Consider the following 23715-nt stretch of genomic DNA (forward strand, 5'->3'; position numbering starts at 1 on the left):
CTTTAAAACACTATTCCGTTCCGAAAATATCCATATTATAAGGGTTTTCAAGGAATATCAACAAATTGGAAGTCGCCATCTTGAATTTCAAAACTACCTCAAACATCGTTTTCTGATGTCTACTCATCAATTCCGTTCCGAAAATACCCATATTGTATGGGTTCTCAAGGAATATCAACAAACCGGAAGCCGCCATCTTGGATTTCAGAACCACTTCAAACTTCATTTTCCGACATCTTCTCATCAATTCCGTTCCGAAAATACCCATATTGCAAGGGTTTTCAAGGAATATCAATCAACCGGATGTCGCCATCTTGGATTTCCAAAATACCTCAAACATCATTTTCCAGAATCTACTCTTCAAACCCGTTCCAAAAATACCCATATTGTAGTAGTTTCCATGGAAATCGCTTTCGATGAATGACAAAACCTCTTTTTACGAAGTAGGTTCGTAAAAAAAGTTTACGTTATTTTGGGATTTGGTTCGTAAAAAGAGGTAACGTATAAAAAGTGTTCGTAAACGGAGGTTTGGGTGTATTCAACCTATTCATTGGCGATTGCGACAGCAATCAAAACAAAATATTGCAGACTCAGGTTCAAAATGTCAGAATTCTTCTTAAAAGGGCCTAATGCCAAATGTGAGACAAAACACAATATTTCAGAACCAGTTTCTAATAAATTTGACTTTTAAAAATAATGGGGTCGTTTTCGTTTTACATTTAAAGTTTTCCTGCAAGGTTACTCTGGATTGGTTCTTTTAAAAATATGAAAATATCAGATGCATAACCGACGAAACACGCACACATAACAGCGTTATGTGGATAAATCGGCTGTTTTTCAAAGAAGGGCGAATCTTACAAAGGTAAACAAATCGAATTTCTCTTTCCTACGAATGAATGTTTCAAAATCCTCCAATTTTGCCTAAGAATTCGGGTTCTACAAAAGTCTCAATCATAGTAATAGAAAGAACTGTACAGGGCGAAACTCTCATTCATTTTGTTTACCTAAGTTTCGCCCTTCGTGCACGAAGCCAACAAACAGGGTTATGCTTCTATTGCTTGATAGATAGGGCGAAACTGTTTATTTTCGTTATTTCGTTGATTTATTCAGTGGATATGGAGGAAAAGTGGACAAAATTGCATACCTTTTAAAGATCAACTAACAATTATTCGATTTATCAAAAATCTTTTAATATACGATAATTTCTAAATAGGAATTGAAACCAGAATCGAAACATTCAATCAACGTTTTTCTCCATTTGTTGTCAATGTTAGATTCACCTTTTTTTAAAAAACAGCTTATATAACGGAATGAAACCAGTGCTACTAGATTTGCCATAATGGTTATTTCATTAGTATTAACACGTTCTACGAATATTCGAAACCGAAACAGTTTTGTTGAAATATTAATATCAATAATATGATTAAACTAATGTCACGGATACCAAAAAATAAACCTTGTTGGTAGAAAAAAAAGTATAACCGTATGAGAAAACTTGCCAGCCTTGCAATACGAAATAAGATGAAAACAAGGCACAATCAAGTAAATTAAGTACAAATTTTCATCTCAATTTTTTGAGAATTTGATTAAACAAGTGATGAGTCAACATTACCAATTATGAAGTCATCCAACATTAAACAAATGAAATTATGTGAAATAGTGATCATATTTTGAAATGAATCAATTAGTAAATATTCAGAATGAACATGGCGAACTGCGAAACTGTTTTAAATGAAAAAAAAACGAGTTAGGGTTGTAGAAACAAAACCTGTTTTAATCCACCTAGTGGTGTGATAATGCCTTTCTTACATAACTCATGTTTTCATTAGTATTACTAAGTGATTCTTCAAAAAAAATTTTTTTTTTTAATATTGTTTTGTATGTAATTGAACATTTTCCACTCAATACATGCAAGCTCGTCGATCGTTGTTTAGCGCGGATTGAGTTGTACAATGCTTGACTGCTGGAGAGCAAAAAATTAAAACTAGATTAATAAGAAAAATAGTTTGACGCGCAACGAACTGTTTTGTGTGGAAATTTTACTGAGCCTACTTGATCCATGTGCTTCACTATTTCGAATCACATGCCTTATAAAGTAAATGAACAACATACATGGCAAATTCCAGAATCACTATAAGAAAAGAAAGGGATTAACGTAGACAGGTTATTTCATGATTCGTAGTTTTCTTTATATTCCAGAAATGTGAATCTTCGTATCTTCACGATGAATGCAATTAAAGCAGTCACAATGCGCTAAAATTTCCTTCAGAGACAAGCGAATTGAGATGTGCGAGTGGTGAAGTCAAATTATCACCTCAAAATCAAACAACCAAAACCATTTGAATTCGAAAGAGGGTTTTTTTTGGCTTAAATCATATCGGCGAATCGAATCGAATCAATAACAATAACAATAATCAAAGTATCGTCCATCGCTAGTTACTACTTTTCCCTAACTCTCAGGCAATTTTCGAATTCCATCTAGAAAAAAATGTATCGTTTCTTGAAGTGATCCAAGTTTGAAGCCAATTTTAGATTTCTGGGAAAGGAGTAAACCGATAACCTGCCAGATCGTGCTGCATCCGTCAGAACAACCAGTAATCAGAAGGGGCAATGTCAGAAGAATACGACGGGTCCGGCAAAATGTCCAACTTGAGCGTTTCCAAATATTTGTTCACAACATTTGCAACAGGAGGCCGAGCGTTGTCATGCAGGAGAATAACTGTATCATGTCTTTTCTTGTATTCCGGCCGTTCTTCTCGTAATGCACGGCTCAAACGCATCAACTGCAGTCCATACCGATCGCCCGTTATATTATTGCCTGCTTGTAGCAGCTCATAGCACATAATACCCCTTTGGGCCCACTAGATGAACAACATGACCTTCGAACCATCAATTTTCGGCTTTTGTGGTGATGTTGAGGTCGATAGCAACGATTGACCGCACATAGCGTAGTATTTTTTCTTCTTGGGATTACCATAGAATATCCAGTTTTTATCCCCAGTAACAATTCAAACCCTTTCTTTGTTGTGTTTGAATCAGCTGCTCGCAAGTGAAAAATTGCCTTTCAATGTCTCTCGGTTTCAGTACGTAAGGCACCCCACTGCCTTGCTTGTGGATCATTCCCATGGATTTTACATCGTGCAGAAACTGCTTGTTGATTACTTTCCAATGATTCTACAAGCTCCTCTTACGTTTGACTCGGACCTTCATCGAGTAATGTCTCCAACTGTTTGTCTTCGAATTTTGTTGGTTGTCCAGAGCGAGGCCCGTCTTCAACGCTGAAATCTCCATTCTTGAAACGTCGAAACCATTGCCTACATGATTTATCAGTTGGAACATTATCACCATAAACATCCACAAGCATTTGATGCGCAAACTAATTTGTGCTCCCAGTATATGAGCCAAATGTATAACGATTCCTCTTTTTATTTTTTTTTAAGAATTCAATTTCTTCTAGGTTGCTTGAAGCTGGATCCAACCCAGAAGTATCACTTGCAGCAAAAGTTTTTTGGAGAAAGCTTTTGTAACGACCAAAATGGTTAAAACCGGAGTAAAATAGATGATATAAAAAAAAAAAGTTTTTGTGAAAACTCAATGAAATTCAAAATCTCAAGATTCTCAAATTGTAGTCTCGATTAAAACATCTTAATCAGTGAAAAGTATCATTCGCAAATGAATATCAGAATAGCCTTTGTCGAAACTTAAGATAAAAACAATTGTTCTCGTTATGCATAAAAAAGTTTGTAACGACCTTCCGTTGTTAAAATTGATTTTTATTGGCCTCGCGAAAAACTAATTCAATTCAACAAACTAACAGCTGGACCGCGTTCTCATCAGTTCGGCTCGAGCATTGATTTTAAGTCCCGATAACAGAAACTCTGATATTTTTTTTTTACTTCAACAGGTTTCCTTTCTCACCGTATCGCATCGTTTGTAGAGAGTAGATCAAACACAATTGCACCATTTGATATGCAATTTCACGGTCGTTTATAACTTCCTCATTAAACGTCCAAAAGCTTCATACATCCGCGTTAGCTTTTCGGGTTGCATTGTTTAATTAACGGCTGAAGCACAATTTCGGCAAACATGAAAAGCTCCCCGTTATCTAGGAATCATCAGCAAAAAAAGAACCTGCCAAACGCATCAAGCCGTACTCACTCAAAGTCCTATTTTCATCATTTATTCGCATTCCAATGCCGCCAATAACTCTAGCTCACATACACCCAAGCGCAACACACCCTTCCTTACCTGGCAAAGGTTTCCTCGGGGCAAAAATTGGCCTGTTCGTAATCTACCCAGTGGCCGCTTAGACGGAGCCTGTTTAGGCTTTCCGGGCTGACACGTTGGACGTCGTTTCACTCGGGCACAACCACCAAAGGGGGAAACGTCCGGCCCTCACGGTTGGCCGACTATCCGCGTACAGCAGTTGGTGGAAGGAGAGGAGCCCGCCCGGGCAAACAACCGATCGACCGACCGACCGACAGACAGACAGACGGGGAACGAAGCAGTTGGAGCGAGACTTCAATTTGTCATCCAGCTAGCGGCGAACCTGTTTCTCGTTTTCTCGGTCAACTTGTTTTCTTCGACAGCTTTTCGATTTCTTCTGCCCGATTGATAGGAGGATAGGCTTTCACTGCTTTTCCCACTTGCACGAGTTTGTCATCACACTCTTTGCACTTCCTGTTTTGTCATCCACCACGGGGGGGATGCCGTAAAAATTGGTTTCGCAAATCCGTCTCTCATAAATATTTAAACAACCAATTTTTTTTTGGAGAAACCTCTCGGCTCTGTGTCAATTTGTTACTGGATGATCCTTCCCGATCGGCACTTAACCATCATCAACAACTTCGATTTCACCTTCCACTTCGTTTCTTCTGATTTAATTTTCGAAAACTTATCTGAAATTCATCAGCATTGGTAGAGTACAAAAACGAAAGAGGAAACTTAACTGCTTAACTGCTTTAATAGTTATCAACCAATTGACACACATTAACGATATTTTAAATTTTGCTCAAAACCAAAACTTTGCACTGGCTCGTTGTCGTCTCACTCGTTCACCACAGTCTGACCGATCGAAGTCCTTCCTCACTGGGCAGTTCGACGGAACGCGGCAAGGGACGCACTCGGGGAGACAGGACGGAAGCTATGAATCGCACTTTCTTTCACCCTCCGCATGTGCTGTAAGTCCACTGGTTTTTCCCCGGTGCATCGCAAGTCTCGCGCCAACGTGAACCAAGCGTCACATTGATAGCTCCGAAAGTCGTGTTCAAGAGTTTCCTCGAATCCGCGGATCACAACCTTTGCTACGGTGTGGTACGTCGCTCCAAGTATCACCACTTCACACCAAATGTGCTTCGATCTTGCGCTTTGACTGACTACTCTCCTAGCGCATGGGGGAAAAAAACCTTACACACAACCGTCACTGGCAACGGCACGAGATAGAATGAATGAATGGCAAAGACATTCCAGTGGACCACCTTTCTACCGATATGTGCGCAGTCGGCTCAAGACGACGGCGATCTTGAGAAAGAAAGTTTTTTTTGGGGGGCTCACTCTCCTCTCTCGTGGATACGCGATCGTATGCCAGCCACACCGCAGGGGATGAGGAGCAAACGAAACGACGTTTGCTGCGGTGACGTTGAGCGGTGGAATGCCGAACGTGAATCGTGTGGGAATTGAGTCCACACCGGCTTCAGTGGCTGATCCGGTGTTGCGCTTCCGATGCATGTGCCCTGAACGGTGCTGTGCCGATGAACTGTTGAATGAATGAATGAATAAATCGACAAACCGACTAAATGAACGTAGATATTAGGGTGGTGTAAATTTTCCCCCTTTGCGCGAAAGTTTTATGGTTTTTTATTATGTATATTTTTTACTATATCGTTTTCTATGTATTTATCTGTGTTACATACTGGGTCGTCCATTTGTTGATATTTTACCTAACTATATTTGACTTACAACAGCTGCCAGTTTTTTTACACAATGAATTGTCAAAGGTTTGGCAAATTTAACCATGGATTTTTTAACAACAGAACAAATTTATTACGAAAATGGTGTTCCGTGAAGAATACATTTCGCAAACTTCTCGTTGGTTTTTGTCAACATAATCAGCCCCCAGAGTCTGGAATACGTAATGTTATTGAATGTTTTCAGGAAACCGGTTCCGTAGAGGCGTCAGGTACGTACTGTTGCTCAAATTGCCGCATTAAATAAATGTTTCCACACAGAGCCATCCACTTCGACAATGCATCGTCCACAGGAATTAGACCCGGACTACATCAGTGAGGATTTTGCATGCTGAACTTCATCTGCATCCATAAAAGAACCAGTCAGCACAAGAACTGAAGCCAGTAGACAATCAGCAGCGTCAAAAATTTATTAGGGTTCTACTTACAATCTTACGATGCAAATGCAGTTTTCTCCGCTATTGCTTAATAAAACTTTAAGAAAAAAAAACATCACTTTATTTAGAAAATTGAGCCAAACAATACAAATATTTCTTTTGAGTTTTCGCTCAACGACTGCAAAGAAAACTGTTTTTGCGTTTTGCTGCAATGGCCGTTTTCCTAAGATTGTAAATTGCCCCTTAGTTGGATCCCTGAAAAAAAAAATGTTTTGTCGTGAATACGACTTACTTTACTATGGGGTGCCTTTTCAAAATTAGCCATATGGAAGAATGGGCAGAACTTAATCGTGAATATCTCGACTTGTATTAATGGTAGCAACATAATTCTTTCACCATTTCATCAAAAATATGATCAGGAATTTAGGATAATATTTTGAACAGTGTGAGATAACCACAAACAACTCAAAAATTAAGTTTTCTCAAAATTTCAAAATAATGCGGAAAACTCTTTACTTTCGCTTGGGTTTTTCGCGCAAGGACGACGATTTTGAGGTAGTCAGGCACATATCTGCAACTGAATGCGTATAAAAGGGGAACCGTGGTGAAAATCGATCATTTCTTTTCGTGCGTTCGATGGAAGCAGACGTCGTGGGAGTTAAACCTTCAACCAGCAGCGACGGAGAGAGCACCTTCTGCGTGGTTAAAACCTCAAACGCTCAGGTAGCAACTCTCATTCGCTTGCTGGCCTTCAAGGCGAGAAGACTGCCATCGCAGGAGCAGCGACGGAGAGAGCACCTGCCATCATTTGGTTTTCGGTAGTCGTAACGAGATTTTAGTTCCGCAATATAGGTTTAGATTTCAGAGCCTGCGTGCTGAAACTGGATTCTGGAACTGTATTCCGGAACTAATTTGAGTTTCAAAATTGCAATTCTAGAATTGAAACTGGATTCTGAGTCTGTTATTGGTTCTAAATTTAGTTCTTGAACTCAGGATCCAGTTCTTTATTTTAGACTTCTTCTATTCGGTTCTTTTTAGAACCATAATAATACTCCTAAAGAATTATGCGGAAATTTACTTTACTGTACTCTATAAAACCCATTCTGGTAGTCATGGCGAAAAATCGTCTTCAAGTTTTAGAGCTTAGTTCTGGAATATGGGTTTAGAATTCAGAGTCTTCGTGCTGAACTAACTCAAATCGTCACTCTTCATCACGAACGCTTTCATAAAAATTTCTTTTCAGAGCCACCATTTTTTTATTATAAAGAACTATACTGCTTATTTCATAATATTTAATTGCGTTTCAGAATGTTTAATGTAACTAATCTGTAATTTAGTCTAGGCGCATCGTTTAAAATTCTAGTAATGAAAGAGGGGAAAGTTGCACAATTCAAACAATCGATCAACTACCAATTCGAATTCGGAAGCACAAATAAAGCGTGTCATATTCGTATTCACGACATTCAGTTATGTCTCTGACATTACACACCCATACTTTTTTTCAATCAAACTGATCATTCCAGTAAACATCTTAGTCGACAACTATACGATATGCTTGAAAACTGTTTATGAAAAAATTTTCGGCCTCAGTTTCCTTGCACTAACGCACTCCATTAGTAATTAACACTATTCCATATGGATTACCGCTCACAGGTTTTATTGCAAAATAAAAAATTACATTTGTTTTGATAAACAAATGGCCATGGATACTGCAGGTTGTCGTAAAACTTTTTATTCTTTCAGAAAACTGCTTTTCCAACAATAATATATAAGACGTTGTTTATTTTGTACAGCGCAATCTAATACAGATGCAATGGAGCAGTGCAGCTAAAATTTTTACGAGGTAATTCCAAATCAAAAATGAAAAATGTGCGACATTTCCAATAAGTTTTCCATACAGCATTGGCAGAAAATTGATAAAATTTCTTGTTTTAACCAAAAAGTCCGGCTTTTCAATTGTTTGGAAATAAATTGTTTGTAAAATAGAATGTTTAATTGTGTAGAATGAGCTCTATGACATTTGTTACATATAGCCTTTACCTACGGGGGTTATTTTAAGGGTTCAAACCCTCTCCTAAACTGAAAAAACTAGTATAGCTCTTTCAATGTTAAGGTCAATTATAAAATGAATAATTTTCTACAAAGTATAAAAAATCGTGTTTCACGTTGCTCCCAAGCACTGCTTTGTCATATATCGCTCAAAACTCCTACTGCTGGAATAGGGGGAAAGGTCGCTTATACAAAAATGTCGATATCTCCGTTGAAAATGGACGGATTTTAACAATCTATAGCTTGTTGGATAGCTATTATCGTGTGGAATCTAAGTATGGAAACATATTCTGTTTTCAAGGTCAAGTGTGACAGATACTGTCAAAAAACTAAAAATTTTGACATAAAACTTCGTATAACTCAAAAAGTCCCGATCTCAAAACCATTCAATAGCATTCTGGGTGACGGGGAGACCTTTCATTTGCGACTAGTCCAGCCATCTCTGAGATTTCGACCTCTTAGTTGACAACACACATACCTTATGATAAAAAAAGAACCGGAATTTTCATTTTAAAATTCCTGCGCTTGTCCAATCGGTAAACTTTTATTCTCTCAACGTTGGCAACACTTTTATACACATTCTGTCAAATTTTGACGCATATCGTACGATTAGTTTTTGGTTGGCGTATATACAAACAAGTTGAAAAATTTTCGTGTGGTGATTTTTATAATGGATGGTTTCGGCTCGCCTTCGAAGCGCCATTCGGTCGATTGTTGTGCGGTTTCGACATCATATTCATAGATCCACACCTCATCACCAGTTATGATGCATTCGATGAATGTGGGGTCACTATCTGCGTTGGAAATCATCTCTTTGGCCACATCAACACGACGCTGTTTTTGAATGATATTCAGCTTTTTTGGCACCAGCCGAGAAGCGACGCGTTTCAAACCCAAAACATCAGTTAAAATGTGTTCGGCTGATCCATAAGAGATGCCCAACAACACAGCAATCTCTCTAATCGGTACAGAACGATTTTGCAGCACGATTTGCTTCGCCGATTCAATGTTTTCTTCAGTAACAGATGTTGTTGGGCGGCCAGGGATCTCATCATGATCCAAGCTTGTACGACCACCTTTGAAGCGTTTATACCACTCGTATGCCTGTGTTTTTCCTAGACAAGATTCACCAAAGGCCTTTTCTAACATTTTCAACGTTTCGGAACACTTAAATCCATTTGCAACACAAAATTTGATGCACGCACGTTGTACTAAAATTTCATCCATTATAAAAATCGCCACACGAAAATTTTTCAACTTCTTTGTATAGACGCCAAACAAAAACTAATCGTACGATATGCGTCAAAACTTGACAGAATGTGTACAAAAGTGTTGCCAACGTTGAGAGAATAAAAGTTTACGGATCAGGGTCATGTCGCCGAAAGCCATTTCGCCGAAAGCCGTTTCGCCGAAAGTCGTTTCGCCGAAAGGGTCATTTCGCCGAATGTCATTTCGCCGAATGGGCCACTTCGCCGAATGTCATTTCGCCGAAAGCCATTTCGCCGAAAGGGTCATTTCGCCGATTCCTGCAATTGTCTTAAAATCGTAATGGGAATCGATTTAAAATAAAGACAAATTAAAGATGATTGAAGAAGTTCAACTTCATGAACCTCAGAACGGAGTTCCCAAAGAAACTTGTTGACTATTACCCACTAATCATCAAAGCAATTCCATAGGTATCTACCAAGCAAATGTATGAGGTATTTTCCGATTACTAAATTAAAAAAATATCTAATGCGGCTTCGCCACATCGATTTGATTCGTGTGCTGTCCGACCTCGCTACCGCTCGTTCGGACCTAACTAAAGCAAAGAAACCTAGCTTTGAGCAGACCGGGCAAACGAGGCGGTTACAGGTTTGTATGCAAGAGGCCGCCGCTTCCGACGGCGGGTCGGCGGCCAACTCAGCCGGCGTCGCCTCGGCGGCTTTATGCCGCCGAGCCATCTTGGCTTCGTTTTTGTGGCTGTGCCACATCAGTTATACAGAGGGCATAATAACACAAAAAAATATTTGATGTATTCAAAATGACCCTTTCGGCGAAATGACCCTTTCGGTGGAATAACCCTTTCGGCGAAACGACTTTCGGCGAAATGGCTTTCGGCGCAATGACCCGCTCCCAAAGTTTACCGATTGGACAAGCGCGGGAATTTTAAAATGAAAATTCCGGTTCTTTTTTGATCATAAGGTAGATCGAAAGTGACGAGGAAGTACGGAATTACGTTACAAGCACATAAACATATGAAACTCAGAGGTGACTAAGAAGGTATTTATAGAGAGAAAGATGTTTTAAATGTTTGTAACAAAAGGGTTCAAGTATAAAACTGACCCGATTTGTCGAGAATACCATGAAAATTATGATTATTGTGAGATCTGAGATGGGGCACTGATCATTTGCAATCTGAACATGAACGGAGTATTGTTCAATCGGATTGCCGTCTAAGTTATGTTTCACTACAATCAGAGTAATTCACTGAGCAGGACAACTTCAAGAATTTTTTTCGGTCTTCCCTTCACGAAACATTTCCGAGCAACGCCGGGTAATTCAGCTAGTTGTATATATTTCCATACGTATGGGTGGTATGAACATATTCTGAACATGCCTTGCCTGGCTGATGGTATTGAAATCTGCAAAGTCATTGTTTAAGCTGTTTTCCGTGGAAGAGTCGTACCATACAATTTACCTGCATCAAGAGCAGACATATCACAAATTTAATTATATCGAACGATGGAAAATCAAACTTGAAACTGCGAACACGTGCGAAAGAAGCATGGCATTCTAAGATGGGTCCGGTATGCGAGTATCTTTTCGTTCGTTACAAAAGCACTCGCATATAGATCCCATCTTGTTGCGTAACAGATTTTAAATAAACGAATAAAAATAATGCAATATTTCATTCCAGACGAAAAGTTTATACTGTAATCCATTTATGTGATTAAATACAGTAGTATCATGAGAGTAGCGGAAAAGCGTCAGTTTGCCATAAGCAGTTCAAATTGAACTGCTCTGCACTGACGGGTCTAAGGCGAAACGTAATGAAAAGGAAAAACGCAAATTATTTACGAAATATGTATTCATCTTTTTCTGAACTTATCGATTTTCAATATGGAACTAAAATGCAAGTATGGAAGTATTTCCAACTATATCTATCAATTGAAGGTGACCATATAAGGTCGTTTCGGAGTGAAGATTAGCAATTATAGGACTTGAAAAATGCTCCCGTCCATGCAGCATACTTGTAGAAGAATTTCAGTTTATGAGATACTGCTCTGTGATATGCATTGTAAACGCCTAATATGTATGCAACATGCACACTCCGAATCTGTATATTTCAATAAAATCGAAATATTTCAATCGAATGTGAGCCCAATCGAAATCGAGTTTTCTTGCATTGCGTTGTTTTCTGCTGATTAACCATCTAACTCGCATTGTTCTCTCTGTGAACTGCGACTTGCGAGTTAGAGGGCTAACTAATCAGAGCTCTGTAAGAATAGTACGGGAAATTAATACCATTCCTAGCTGGCCACCATTGCCGGTCGCTCCCATCTTCCATCATCGTTGACAAAGAAGGATAATGGATAAGGTGCAGGTGGAGAGGATTGCAGAATGAAGTTTTCATATTCGATCAAAAAACAGATCGTTATATCAACAGACTGGTGGCCGTGATGTTGATCATGATTTCGTTTTGATTGGATTGAGTAAATTCGAGCGTCATCGTATTTTTCAGTTAAAAACTAACAACGTTTTTTTACAATTTTATTTATAAATATTTTTCTTTTCGATTGAATAATGATCGAATATATAATTGAAGTATGTACAAATACAATTCATCTCTTGTGTTTTAATGATTTTCACCAATTTCTTCTTAACTTTTTTTTTAAATCGTTTTCAAACTATCCAATTTTCTTAAAATAACAGCTACAATGCTTTTTTTCTACCACGAACTCACAAAATTTTGGCCGTTGAACTCGTGACTGGCTGCCCAAAGCCAGGTCGTCAAAACACTGCTCAACATGCTGGTTTTGTTTTGGAAAACTGATACTTTACAGATATAGAATTTTGTATGAATATAATACTAAGCTTGCCTTCAACATGTATTCGTGCACAACGTTTATATAACAACGTAACGTATGTTTCTTTTTGCTTTGCGTTGGCTTCTCGTGTCGTTTAAATTCATCTCATAAAAATATAAGGTACCGATTAGATTCCATCGGAATTTGGCATGAACTGTGTATTTATGTGTGTGTGTGTTTTGAAGTGGGGGGGGGGGGGGGGGGGGTGTATGTGTGTCTACAACCATCAACAGTTTTGTCGGTAATCGATGGCAGCGCTAAAACAGAACCACACACTGAAATGTTCGTGCAATTCAGCCGAGCGCTGGCCATTTTCTTTTTTTTTTGTCACTGTTGTTGTGCTATTGTTTCCGGTTCTCACTGTCGTGGTTCGATGTGTGAGGGGTTTTAGAGGTTTTGTTTCCAGTAAAACACAACGTCCACCTAACGTAAAACGACTGATGCTGGGGCTTCGATAGATGCTTAGAAGCTAAATTGTTTTTAATGTAAGTTTATTTTTCAGTTTGTGGTAGATTTTTGTGTTCTTTGCTGCTCTACTCTCGCTCCATAGCAGCTGCCGAAGCTGTGACAAAGCGAAATAAATATTTAACTAACGCGGTTTGGGGCGACAGAAAACTAAAATATTTTGTTTTTTTTTCTACAAAAGTTTTGTTTAACTTTGCCAAGCCAAAGTTCCGATGCTTATGATGCTAATGCTAAAACAAAGTTCGTACTCCCTAAACACGCCTAATCTCGATTCTTGTAAGCATTAAGCAATAAACATACTTGTCTTCTAGAGTAGTCCTCAACTGATGAAGAAACGGTAGTCTACAGTAATTATGTCGTAAAGTAACACAGTAGGAGCTAGTATTGCAATCATGCCCATTTATTTTAAATCATTGTTGGTAATCAACACATGGTAAAGTATACTCTTGTTTGAAACTATGAAAATACGATAAAATAGGTGAATTAAGGTTAGTTACAATCTGAACTTATCGACTACGATAGATACGATAATGGGGGAGGGTAAGATACTGAATGGTTCATTTTAGAACACGAAAATATTTGCATGAAAAGCTGTTAGGCTGTTAGTGACTTGTTGCTTAACTGTGTCAAAGGTTTTTTAAGAACTCGTTGACAGAACTAGTGACCATGTAAGTTGTGTGCTTCTGGTTACCATGTTGCAGTTGATTGAATAACCGTTCGCAGGTTTTATGAAACCAAAAAAGGGTTATAAAATCATCCAGCAGCCGTGGCGTGTTGTGTTGGCTGTCTCTGTTTGATCTGCAGTAACTTAGAATACTGAGTTGGAAAACTATCGCTAAAGTTTGTGGCTCGTGTTCTGAGGAGGATCACGACTATCTCATAGGACAATAATGTTGGCATTTGATGTGTGGAAGAAATGGTCTCCTTTAATACAGGTTGTTACAACGTCCCGCGTAAAATTGCGGGGAAGACGATTGAATCGATGATTGAATAGACTGATAATGCGCAGGTAGAATAGGTAGATACTGCTGGGAAGAATATTTTGGCATTGGTTGCATTATGCAATTGGAACTACATTTAGTATATTTTGTTGTTGTTGTTGTTGTTTTTGTTTCACTTAACACTAGATTCTATCCACAATTATTTACCTTTTAATGGACGTCAAAGTTTTGCAAACGTACTTTCTTGTGTCGGTACTGTAGTACTCCAATAATTGAGTGATAATGGTTCTATCCGCTCTCTCTCTCTGTTTTTTCTATCGGTGTATAGCTTTTTTTTCTAGGAAAATAAACCAAGTGTTGATTTCTACAAAAAATGTATATTTGCCTACAGTTCACACACGTACGCAGCTGTTGAAGTTGGATTATTGTTCCAATTGTGGATTTTTTGAGAAAAATATAAGGCCCTTTACGTAGTATGCTCGGAGTTTTTCACTAGGCTTAACAACTACATAAGCTATTTCAATCAACAGCGCGTCACGTGATTGATGTACGAACCGTATTTTCTATCGTCGATTCCGGTTTTGCTTGGCCATCCAGTTCCACTAATTTTGTTCGACTCATCCAAGTCAGTTTTAAAAATTTTACTAGGTTATACTACTTACACTTGAATATGAACAAAAGATGCTGTTTTTTTTTATCAAACTTTCAGTAACATCCAACACGTTTTACGATGAACTTGATATCAGTTTCAGTTTATTGCTCGTACATTTTTTCCGCTTTGAAACAATGATTCCAGTTCCATTTGTTTTGTCGTTTCTGAGCCAATATGTAATTTATGTATAACCCCTTCAACACTTCAATGGCGCTCTGGTCGATTGAACCCATTGCTAGGAAAAAAGGGGTTTGAATTTTGTTAGTAAGCCGAAACCAACTATCCATTGATACGTTCATAAGAAATACGATACATTTGATATTTTCATAATGCCTAGGACCCTAGGTTCAGAAAATTCCGAATTTGGATTGTGGATCAAACGACGATAAAGAATTATTTATTTTGCTTTGTAGTGAATCATAACTAACGCTGGTATAGTTTTTTTTTACGAAAAAACAGTACATTTTGCGTAAGAATGAAAAAAAAAACAGTACATCGATTTTGAAAAATTGTTAATAAATAAATATCAGATAATTTATTTTCATAAACTCAAGTTTGTTTTATTTCCCTTTTATTTTAAGTTCCAAATAAACTAACAAAATGAACGAATTAATCATCGAAAAATGTTTGCGTTTAAACATCAGTTTTTGCCTTTCTCTATAGAAAGGTATTAGAATTGCTGGAAAAACCTACTTTCGAACGGAGCCTCGGAGACCCATAGTGTTATATACCATTCGACTCAGTTCGACGAGATCGGAAAATGGCTGTGTGTGTGTGTGTATGTGTGTATGTGTGTGCACTTTTCGAAGATATTTGAACGCGCTCAATTTTCTCAGAGATGGCTGAACCGATTCGAACAAACTTGGGCTCGTTTGAAAGCTACTGTCGGGCCATTGATCAAGTTCGAAGATCAAATGGCTGTGACTTTTGGTTCCGGAGATATGATTGTAAAAGTGACGTACCCGACAAAACACGTTGATTTTTATCGCTCTTATATATAAAAGGGTGCTAAAATTTTGGGATCACCTCTATTTTCGTTAAGCTCTAGTGCTCAAAAGTTTAAGCACCTCGAAAAAAGCCTTCATGCAAAATTTGACCTAAATCGGACATGCGTAAGGGGTGCTGGCCGGTGGTAAAGGTTTGATATTTTCGATTTTGAAAAAGCACCATAGGGGGGAGTACATGAAATTTCCAAAATCGAAATTTTTTTTATGCCGAAACTCTTAAAACTGCATGAAACATCGAAATTTAGTGCATCTCGAAAAAAAAAATTTTTGAAAAAATCAATTTCTGGGACTATTTTTTCTAAGTCCCAAAATTTGAAAAATTGTTAATAAATAAATATCAGATAATTTATTTTCATAAACTCAAGTTTGTTTTATTTCCCTTTTATTTTAAGTTCAAAATAAACTAACAAAATGAACGAATTAATCATCGAAAAATGTTTACGTTAAAAAATCAGTTTTTTTTTCTAAGAAACGGATCTGTTCGACGATGATTTTAATTTGATGTATTTTTTGTTTTTTTTTGTGAAAACAATTTTCTTTTGTTTTAAATCAACAAAATTTAGCAATTTTTTTTTGTTTCGATTATAGAGGTGTTAATCTTAAGGTTGTTCGCCTCTTCGGGCTAGAAAAGCTATCTGACCCTATGTGCGCGGAGTTGGGGATCGAACCCAGATGGGCTGCGTGAAAGGCATCGTTCAACCCATCACGCTATACCCGGCCTCCTTAGCAAAATTGTTGTGACGCACTCTGAACAAAAATGAATAATGAAAAAAAAAACATTATGAAAAGGAGAGAAAAAAACCGCATAACTCTGAAAATTCGCATAAAAAACGCATAACTCTGAAAATTCGCATAAAAAAACCGCATAACTCTGAAAATTCGCATAAAAAAGTCGCGTAAAAAACCGCATAAAAAAAACCTCAGTGTATTTATATTCGCTACGTGTTTCCATTGTTTTTTTTTCTGACGTTTTGTATTGTCGCAAATCGAAACTCGATGCGTTGAAGATTTAAAATTCTGTATTAATTTTTCGATATGAAGAATACGGAAGCGAGTCATTTCGCCGAAAGCTATTTCACCGAATTGCCATTACTTCGAAAGTCATTTAACCGAAAAGGTCATTTCGCCGAAAGTAGTTTCACCGGAAGGATAATTTTGTCGAAAGGGTAATTTAGAATACATCACACTATTTTTGTTTTGTTTTAAGGTCTGAGGCCAGTGTGTTTTAGGGTGTTTCAGAGGACTATTTTCATCTGATTTTCTCAGAAACAGTGATGAATATCAAAAAACCCAACTGACAATCTTTTAGAAAATTAGTTTAGATTATTCTGTGAAAATTTCAGAATGATTCATTGACTTTAGCTGTCTGAAGGAAGAATTGCATAACTGAAAACGTCGTCTTTCAACTTGTTCATTGAATATCTCGCCTTCAAAAGCATGGATCAAAAGTCTATCCTGACAATGTCTAGATAATTTAACACGTTGACTGCCACGACCATTCTCAAAATTCCGGTCTAAAAAGCCAATTCCATTTAATCATTTTATATTATTAAAGACTATAATTATATTATTAATAAAATTTCTGTTCATGTCACCAACATTGATTTTTTGTTCTCTTCCCAGAAGCCATATATCCATATTAGCACTGATATGCTACGAGTTTAAGCGTAGCTACGCGACAATGGCAAGTAAACACAGTACGAGATAACTCGTAGTCGGCGTCCTAGCAAAGAACGGAATATACGAGTTATCTCGTAGTTGGCAGTCAACGTGTTAATTTAGAATTAGTGCATAAAAACATATATGTTGTCGCGATAAAAATGAAGTGAATGTTATTTTTGTGAAGGTAAGTCAATTTCTATGCACGCGCCATTTTTTCTGCTCCAGTTTCCTGATAACGTAACGAAAAATGAGAGATAAATGAAATCGGCCCAACAAGGCTGCCAAACAAGCGGTATTGGATGCAGACACATTTTATGCTTATATTTATATCAATCCCGTTCGACCGATTGATGTAGTCAAACTTGTAACCGAAATAATCGAAACTTTTCTGGCCACCCGGCCCATCGAGAGTCATTTTACACATATGCGAGAGAGAGCATGGAGAGAAATGTAATACGAAGAGCGAGACACGTGGTTGATTCAAAACTTATACGGGACATACTGACCTCAGCCCTAAAACGCTCCTGGCATAGCCAAATAACCGAATCCAAGATTGCTCGGCGACCCAAAGTCGTCGTGGCGATGCCGGCTTAGTTGGCCGCCAACTCGCCGTTTTTCTGGATTAAACGCGGGTAAATGAATTTATCCGTTATTTTAAAAATGAGATATTTCAGAATTATAATTGTAGATCAACAAAACGGGCCTTAACGCTGTCATCTTGTATTTGTCTTTATTTTAAATCAATTCCAATTACCATTTTAAGACAATTGAAGGGCGAAATGGCCCATACGGTGAAATGACTCTTTCGACGAAATGGCTTTCTGCAAAATGACCCTGACCCGAAAAATACAGTTCATTTTATTGAGAAAATACAATAAAATTTTATTTTCGGTTGCCGGTACCCCACCGCAACTTTTGACAGAAAGCAGATATCGTCATTCCGACAAATGTCATGTGTATGTAATAGTAGCACGTTTTTTTTTGTGCCGAATACCGAAGCAAACAAACGCTTGTACTTTTTGCTGAGTTCAAAACAAATTTTAATTACGTGAAAATCAACACAAACGTTTTTTCTGACTTTTTTATAGTTTCATAAATTGAAGAGCAGCAATCGAAAAGGTGAGTGGTTTGAATATTTTTGAGGTGAAATCGATCTATTTCGTGATTTAATATCGGATGCACACAGTTTTAGAATCAGTATGTGTCATTTTGCTGAAGCGTAAACAATAGTTTTTTTTTTCTACGAAAAAGACGAATTTTGTTAAGAATAAAGTAATTTTTCAGGCAGTCCTTTTTTATTATTTGAATATGAAGAAAACTGCCAGCGAAAGTAATCGTATTTTGGTGAAAGTGTATGAGGAGAATGCCCTAACTGAGCGAACGTGTCAGATGCGGTTTGCACGGTTCAAAAGTGACAATTTAGGCGTCACTAAACTAGGAAGATCGATCAAGACCCGTGGCGAACGCAAGAAGAACTTGCAAAATCACTCGGAGTTGCTCAGCCAGCCATTTGCCAACGATTAAAAACAATGAAGATGATCCGAAAAATAGGCAATCGGGTGTCGCATGAATTGAACCAAAGCGACTTTGAACACCGTTCTCCAATGGCACAAAAGAAAAGTTGTTTGTTACTAACGATGGAAAGCGGGTCTAATGCGATAATCCAAAACGTCGAGTAACGTATGGATTATCCGGTCATTTAGCGTCATCGACGGTCGCTCTGAATATGCATGACCTGAAGTTTATGCTCTAGATATGGTGGGACTGCTGCTGGATGTGGTGTATTATGAGCTACTACAACCGAATGAAAGAATCACGAGGGAGATTTACCGACGACAATTCTCGATGAACATTAGATAAGGTTCCAAGTGCAAATGATTCTTTGTCACATTACACTTTGTTTACTTTCTTTTTCAATTATTTTGACAAATTCCAGTAATTTCCAACAAATTCTTCAGTGCATATCGAAAGTTTAAACCATCAACTTAGTCAGTTTAAACCATCAACAATGTCATAGATTAGATAGAAGGATTGTTGATTGGATCTAATAATCGAAAGAGGAAGTAAACAAAGAGAAACTGTCATTTGCACTTGACCTTTTCTAATACCGTTTTCGTTATTGAATCTACACGCGGGCGACTCTGACTCTGAGTAAAACGAACACGTGGTACGCGCCCTTAACAACTCATAAAAAAAAGAAAAAATAAACAAGCTCGCATGGATGTCATGGTGCGACCCGAGAAAATTTTCAGAGCGAAACTACGCGATTGGAGTCCGATCTAGAACGACCCTAGGTTGCTAAAATAAACATCACAAAAATGGTTTAGGGGACTCTTGGTTAGTTTTCGGGCTGCTCTGATCGATAAACGAAAATGGTATAATATTCATCTTTAAGGGCTGAATACACTAGGTCGCGTAAAACCACGTGGCTCGCTGTGCGTATTCCATATCTCTCCATGCTCTCTGGCAAATGTTTAAAATGACTCTCGATGTGGCCGGGTGGCCAAGAAAGTTTTGATATTTTCGGTTACAAGTTTGACTACATCACATAAAATCCAAGAAAGCTGCCGCTTGTTTGGCAGCCTTTTTGAGTCGATTTTATTTCTCTCTCATGTTTCGAAGGGAAAAAAAACTAAAATTTCGCCGCCATAGAAATCGAATAACCTTTACAAAATAACTTTCCCTTCACTTTCATGGCGACAACATATATGTTTTTATGCACTAATCGCATCTAAATAAAATTCTAGAAATCTAGACATTATCAGGATAGATTTTTGATTCATGCTTTTGAAGGCGAGATATTCAATGAACAAGTTGAAAGTTGCCGTTTTCAGCTATGCAATTCTTCCTTCTGGAAAAAGACTTTCCCGACCGCTAAAGTCAAACAATCATTCTGCAATTTTCACAGAATAATCTAAACTAATTTTCTAAGAGATTGTCAGTTGGGTTTTTTGATATTCGTCTAAGAGATTTGTCAGTTGGGTTTGGGTTTTTTTTTCTAAGAGATTGTCAGTTGGGTTTTTTGATATCATCAGATTTGAAGCGTGAAAATAGCCCTCTAAATCACCCTAAAACACACTGGCCTCAGCCCTTAATTGATACGTTTGAGTCGAGCATTGCGACCACAATACACCGAGACACGAAGAAGTAATTTTGCAACATGGCACATGTCGCACAGCCGGTAAAAACTTATTCAGAAAAGCTCAAATGGGAAGTCCTTGCCCACCCACCGTATAGCCATGACAATTACTCCTGCCGATTACTTGTTTTTATTTCATTTACCCCGGTTTTAACCAATTTGATCGTTCACCGGGAAGAAAAATTACTATTTCGTTCCGGTCGATACAGCAAGGCCTGACTGAACAGCACTTCTTCAATGATGATGAAGTCAAAAAATTGATCGATTCGTTGATTTTGTCCAAACCGGTCGAATTTTTAAAGGAAATATATCCGTGAATTGCCAAAAACAAAAGGGAAAAGTAGTAACCATTTTTTGTAAATCAAGTTTCAAATTTCGAAAAAAAATCGCAACTTATGTATGCCTCTAATATAAACTGAATTTTGTTGGGAGGAATATCAATCTTCACAGTGGCCCGCTGTTCTGCTCAATCGAGAAAGTTAAATTTAGTTCGCGCTCAACCTAATCCTACACAGCAAAAAAAAAGAATTTTAATACTCTCGATGTGATTATCAATCGATGTGAGAAAAAATTAGACGCACTAAACATCAAATGTAATAATATTGCAGATAAATCACATGTTATGACATCGAAACAATGTATTGAGTATTTTACTTCAGCTTGAATGAATACTTAGACGATTCTGATAGGAAATTATGCATCTTTTCGTGTAATATTACAACCTTTAGAACGACACCAACACATTTGTGATATTACATCAAAATTGCTGCACATCACTACTTACTACTGATGTGCAGCGATTGCGATATAATCGCCCTTATTCTGAATAACGTCGTATCGTTTTTTCGCTCGTATTTCATTTGTATTCCTCATAACGCTAGCAAAATCAAAGGTAGCTATGATTCGATCGAACCACATTCGATCGAAAAATCAATACGTCGTTGTTCAGAATAAGGGCGAATATCGCAACAATCTTGGTGTAATATTACCTGAAAAGAAGCATAATTTCATATCAACATCATATATAGTATTCAGTTAGGGTGATGTAATGGAATATTTCTTAAAAACAGAAAATTATTGAATTTGATGTTCATTTCATTTCGAAATTATTACAATTCTTTTTTGCTGTTGTCAAATCTAGTCAATTGCCATCGCTGTTCAGTACGAAGCCTACTCAGTTTTGTGACAGCAGTTCGTTTGAAGAAATTACCCAGGGTTCTGAAGCAAGAATGATATAAATATTATTGGAAAGGTTACTCAAAACTGTTGTTGACTTATGCGTTCTGCGTATCGAAAAGTATGTAAAACTTCATTCGTTTAAAGAAGTAAATAAAAGGGAATTAAAAATCAACATGTAAAGGCTCAAACTCTCGTTACATATTTCGCGATTCGACATCGTCAATGAAAACAGTTTAAAAGTCATTGCCAAGTGTTTGCCAATATCAATTCGCATGCAATCAATTTACCACTCGTGATTATTGAACTGATAGCATTGCCCATTGTCCACATTAAATTTTTATTTCAATGCGGTAGATGATTTCGTAACATCGTTACTTCTCAATGCCGCCGGTACTGGCTTTAATCAACTGATAAGGATGCGGTAAGCGGCCACATTCAATCAGCTAAATTGTCAGAACGGAACCAATTTACACACGAGAGCATTGTCCAAATTCATACATGAAGCAGAACAAAAATGAACTGATTTGTTCGTTATCGAATGTTTATCCACAATCCCTCGCCAATGGAACTGAAAAGTGTCCGAAAATTGGCCTACAATTGATCACAACGTATGTGTTTGACACGCTTGTATGAGGTTGATGATGAATCCGTCCGTCGCCCGATCGATCTACTGGCTACTGTTTCCATTACAGGTCCCACTGGACGACCCGGTTCCACAACTGTTGCTACTGCTGCTGATGCTATTACAGCTACCGGAATTGGACGCTGGCTGTTGTCCGCAGGTACCATTCTGTTGTTTCATTTTGTCGAAAAGCTGTAGCTTCGAGCGGACGTTTCCTTCGCAAATGTTGTTCAATCGATGGTGCGCTTGTGACTGCTGCTGTTGCTGCTGCTGCTGCGGTTGAGGATGATTATGGTAATGGTAGTGTGATTGAATACCAGCTGAGTTCGGTTGTTTTCGTTCCAGATCCAAACAGAACGCTTCGTACTCCGAACGATGGCGAAGTTCGGCAGCGGTTGGAAATTTACAGAAACCATTGGACGGTGGTCGGATAGAATCGGCCGTTCCGTTGCTACCGGCCCGATGTAGATGATGATACTGGAACGGATGGTGCGCACCGGAAGCCGAGGACGATGTGGACGAGGTGGACGAGCCGGAATGACCAGCGGATAGTCCGAAGGCCGAATCAGGTACTGTGAATGGTTTGAAGGTTTGTCCTTTGCGTTCGAAGTATTCGACGATTTTGGCAATCTGGGCCGATCGTGTGTTGGGGATCGTTGCGAATGATCGATCGTCCCACAGTAGCGAATCCGAACCTGCCAAAGAGCTAATGTCATCCGAGCTATCGGTGAAAATTGACGAAGAACGATTTTTACAGTAAAGCAACTGATTTGTAAATTGATTTTTCTGGATCATGCTGTTGATTTCCGAATCCAGGGCAAGCCTGTTGATCAGTCCCATATCGATCGATCGCGCATCTATGTCTACGTTACTGAGCACGTGGTGTCGATAGTTGAATTTTTTACGGATTGAGTCCGACAGTTCCAGGTCATCCATGCTTCGCAACGAACTCACATTGGTCGATGAATCATCGAACAGCAGCACACTGGAACTATCGTTTAGTGTCTGATTGGACGACAGTTCGAGATCTTCCAATCTAGCGGCCAAATTGTTTACGCCCCCGTACACACACCGGCACACTGGCAGCCGTTCCGACGATTCGAAATTACCTTTTTCCATGCAACTACACTGCGGTGACCGGTACGTACTGAAGTCTTCGTTTAGACAGGAAAAAAATCCACTCTCGGTCGATCCCCTTCTGGTCAATATCCTAGGCGTTTCCAAAATTCCTTCGCCCATCATGGTCGAGGATGACTTTTTAATTCCGTTCGTGCTTCCGTTGATCACTGGAGGTATCGTATCGTTTCCACCTTCCTCGGTGCCACTGTCGGTGTTGGCGCTCGTGGCCACCGTTTGCTCACCGTTCGTATTGTTGGATTCAGTCTCGATTGCGCCGCTCTTGTACAGAGGGTGACTAGAAAGTTCTGTGAAATTGGCGCGAAATTTCTTGATTGCCGAACCGCCAAGCGAAATTTTCCGAGCAAAACTGTAGCCTGCCCCATTGACCCCCATGTCGTCGTTGGATCCGTTCTGTTCCAACGGTTCCGTTGGTTTGGGTTTGTTCTAAAAATAAGATGATTTGATTA

The 23715-nt window shown here is 38.4% G+C and overlaps 2 protein-coding genes across 3 annotated transcripts in view; both read right to left on the reverse strand.

Annotated features, from left to right (window-relative positions):
• LOC131437723 (mucin-2) overlaps positions 1 to 5566 on the reverse strand; it is a 99434-nt gene extending 93868 nt beyond the window's left edge. The window contains exon 1 of the mRNA XM_058607251.1: positions 4249 to 5566. The gene's annotated coding sequence lies outside the window, so the exon portion shown is untranslated. The remainder of the gene's footprint in view (positions 1 to 4248) is intronic.
• A 7344-nt stretch (positions 5567 to 12910) lies between these two features.
• LOC131437731 (uncharacterized) overlaps positions 12911 to 23715 on the reverse strand; it is a 277133-nt gene continuing 266328 nt past the window's right edge. For both annotated transcript variants that reach the window (XM_058607265.1, XM_058607272.1), the window contains exon 9: positions 12911 to 23692. In XM_058607265.1, coding sequence (XP_058463248.1) covers positions 22175 to 23692 — 1518 coding nt within the window. In that variant the 3' untranslated portion in view covers positions 12911 to 22174. The remainder of the gene's footprint in view (positions 23693 to 23715) is intronic.

This window comes from Malaya genurostris, chromosome 1 (assembly GCF_030247185.1).
Source record: "Malaya genurostris strain Urasoe2022 chromosome 1, Malgen_1.1, whole genome shotgun sequence".
NCBI lineage: Eukaryota > Metazoa > Arthropoda > Insecta > Diptera > Culicidae > Malaya > Malaya genurostris.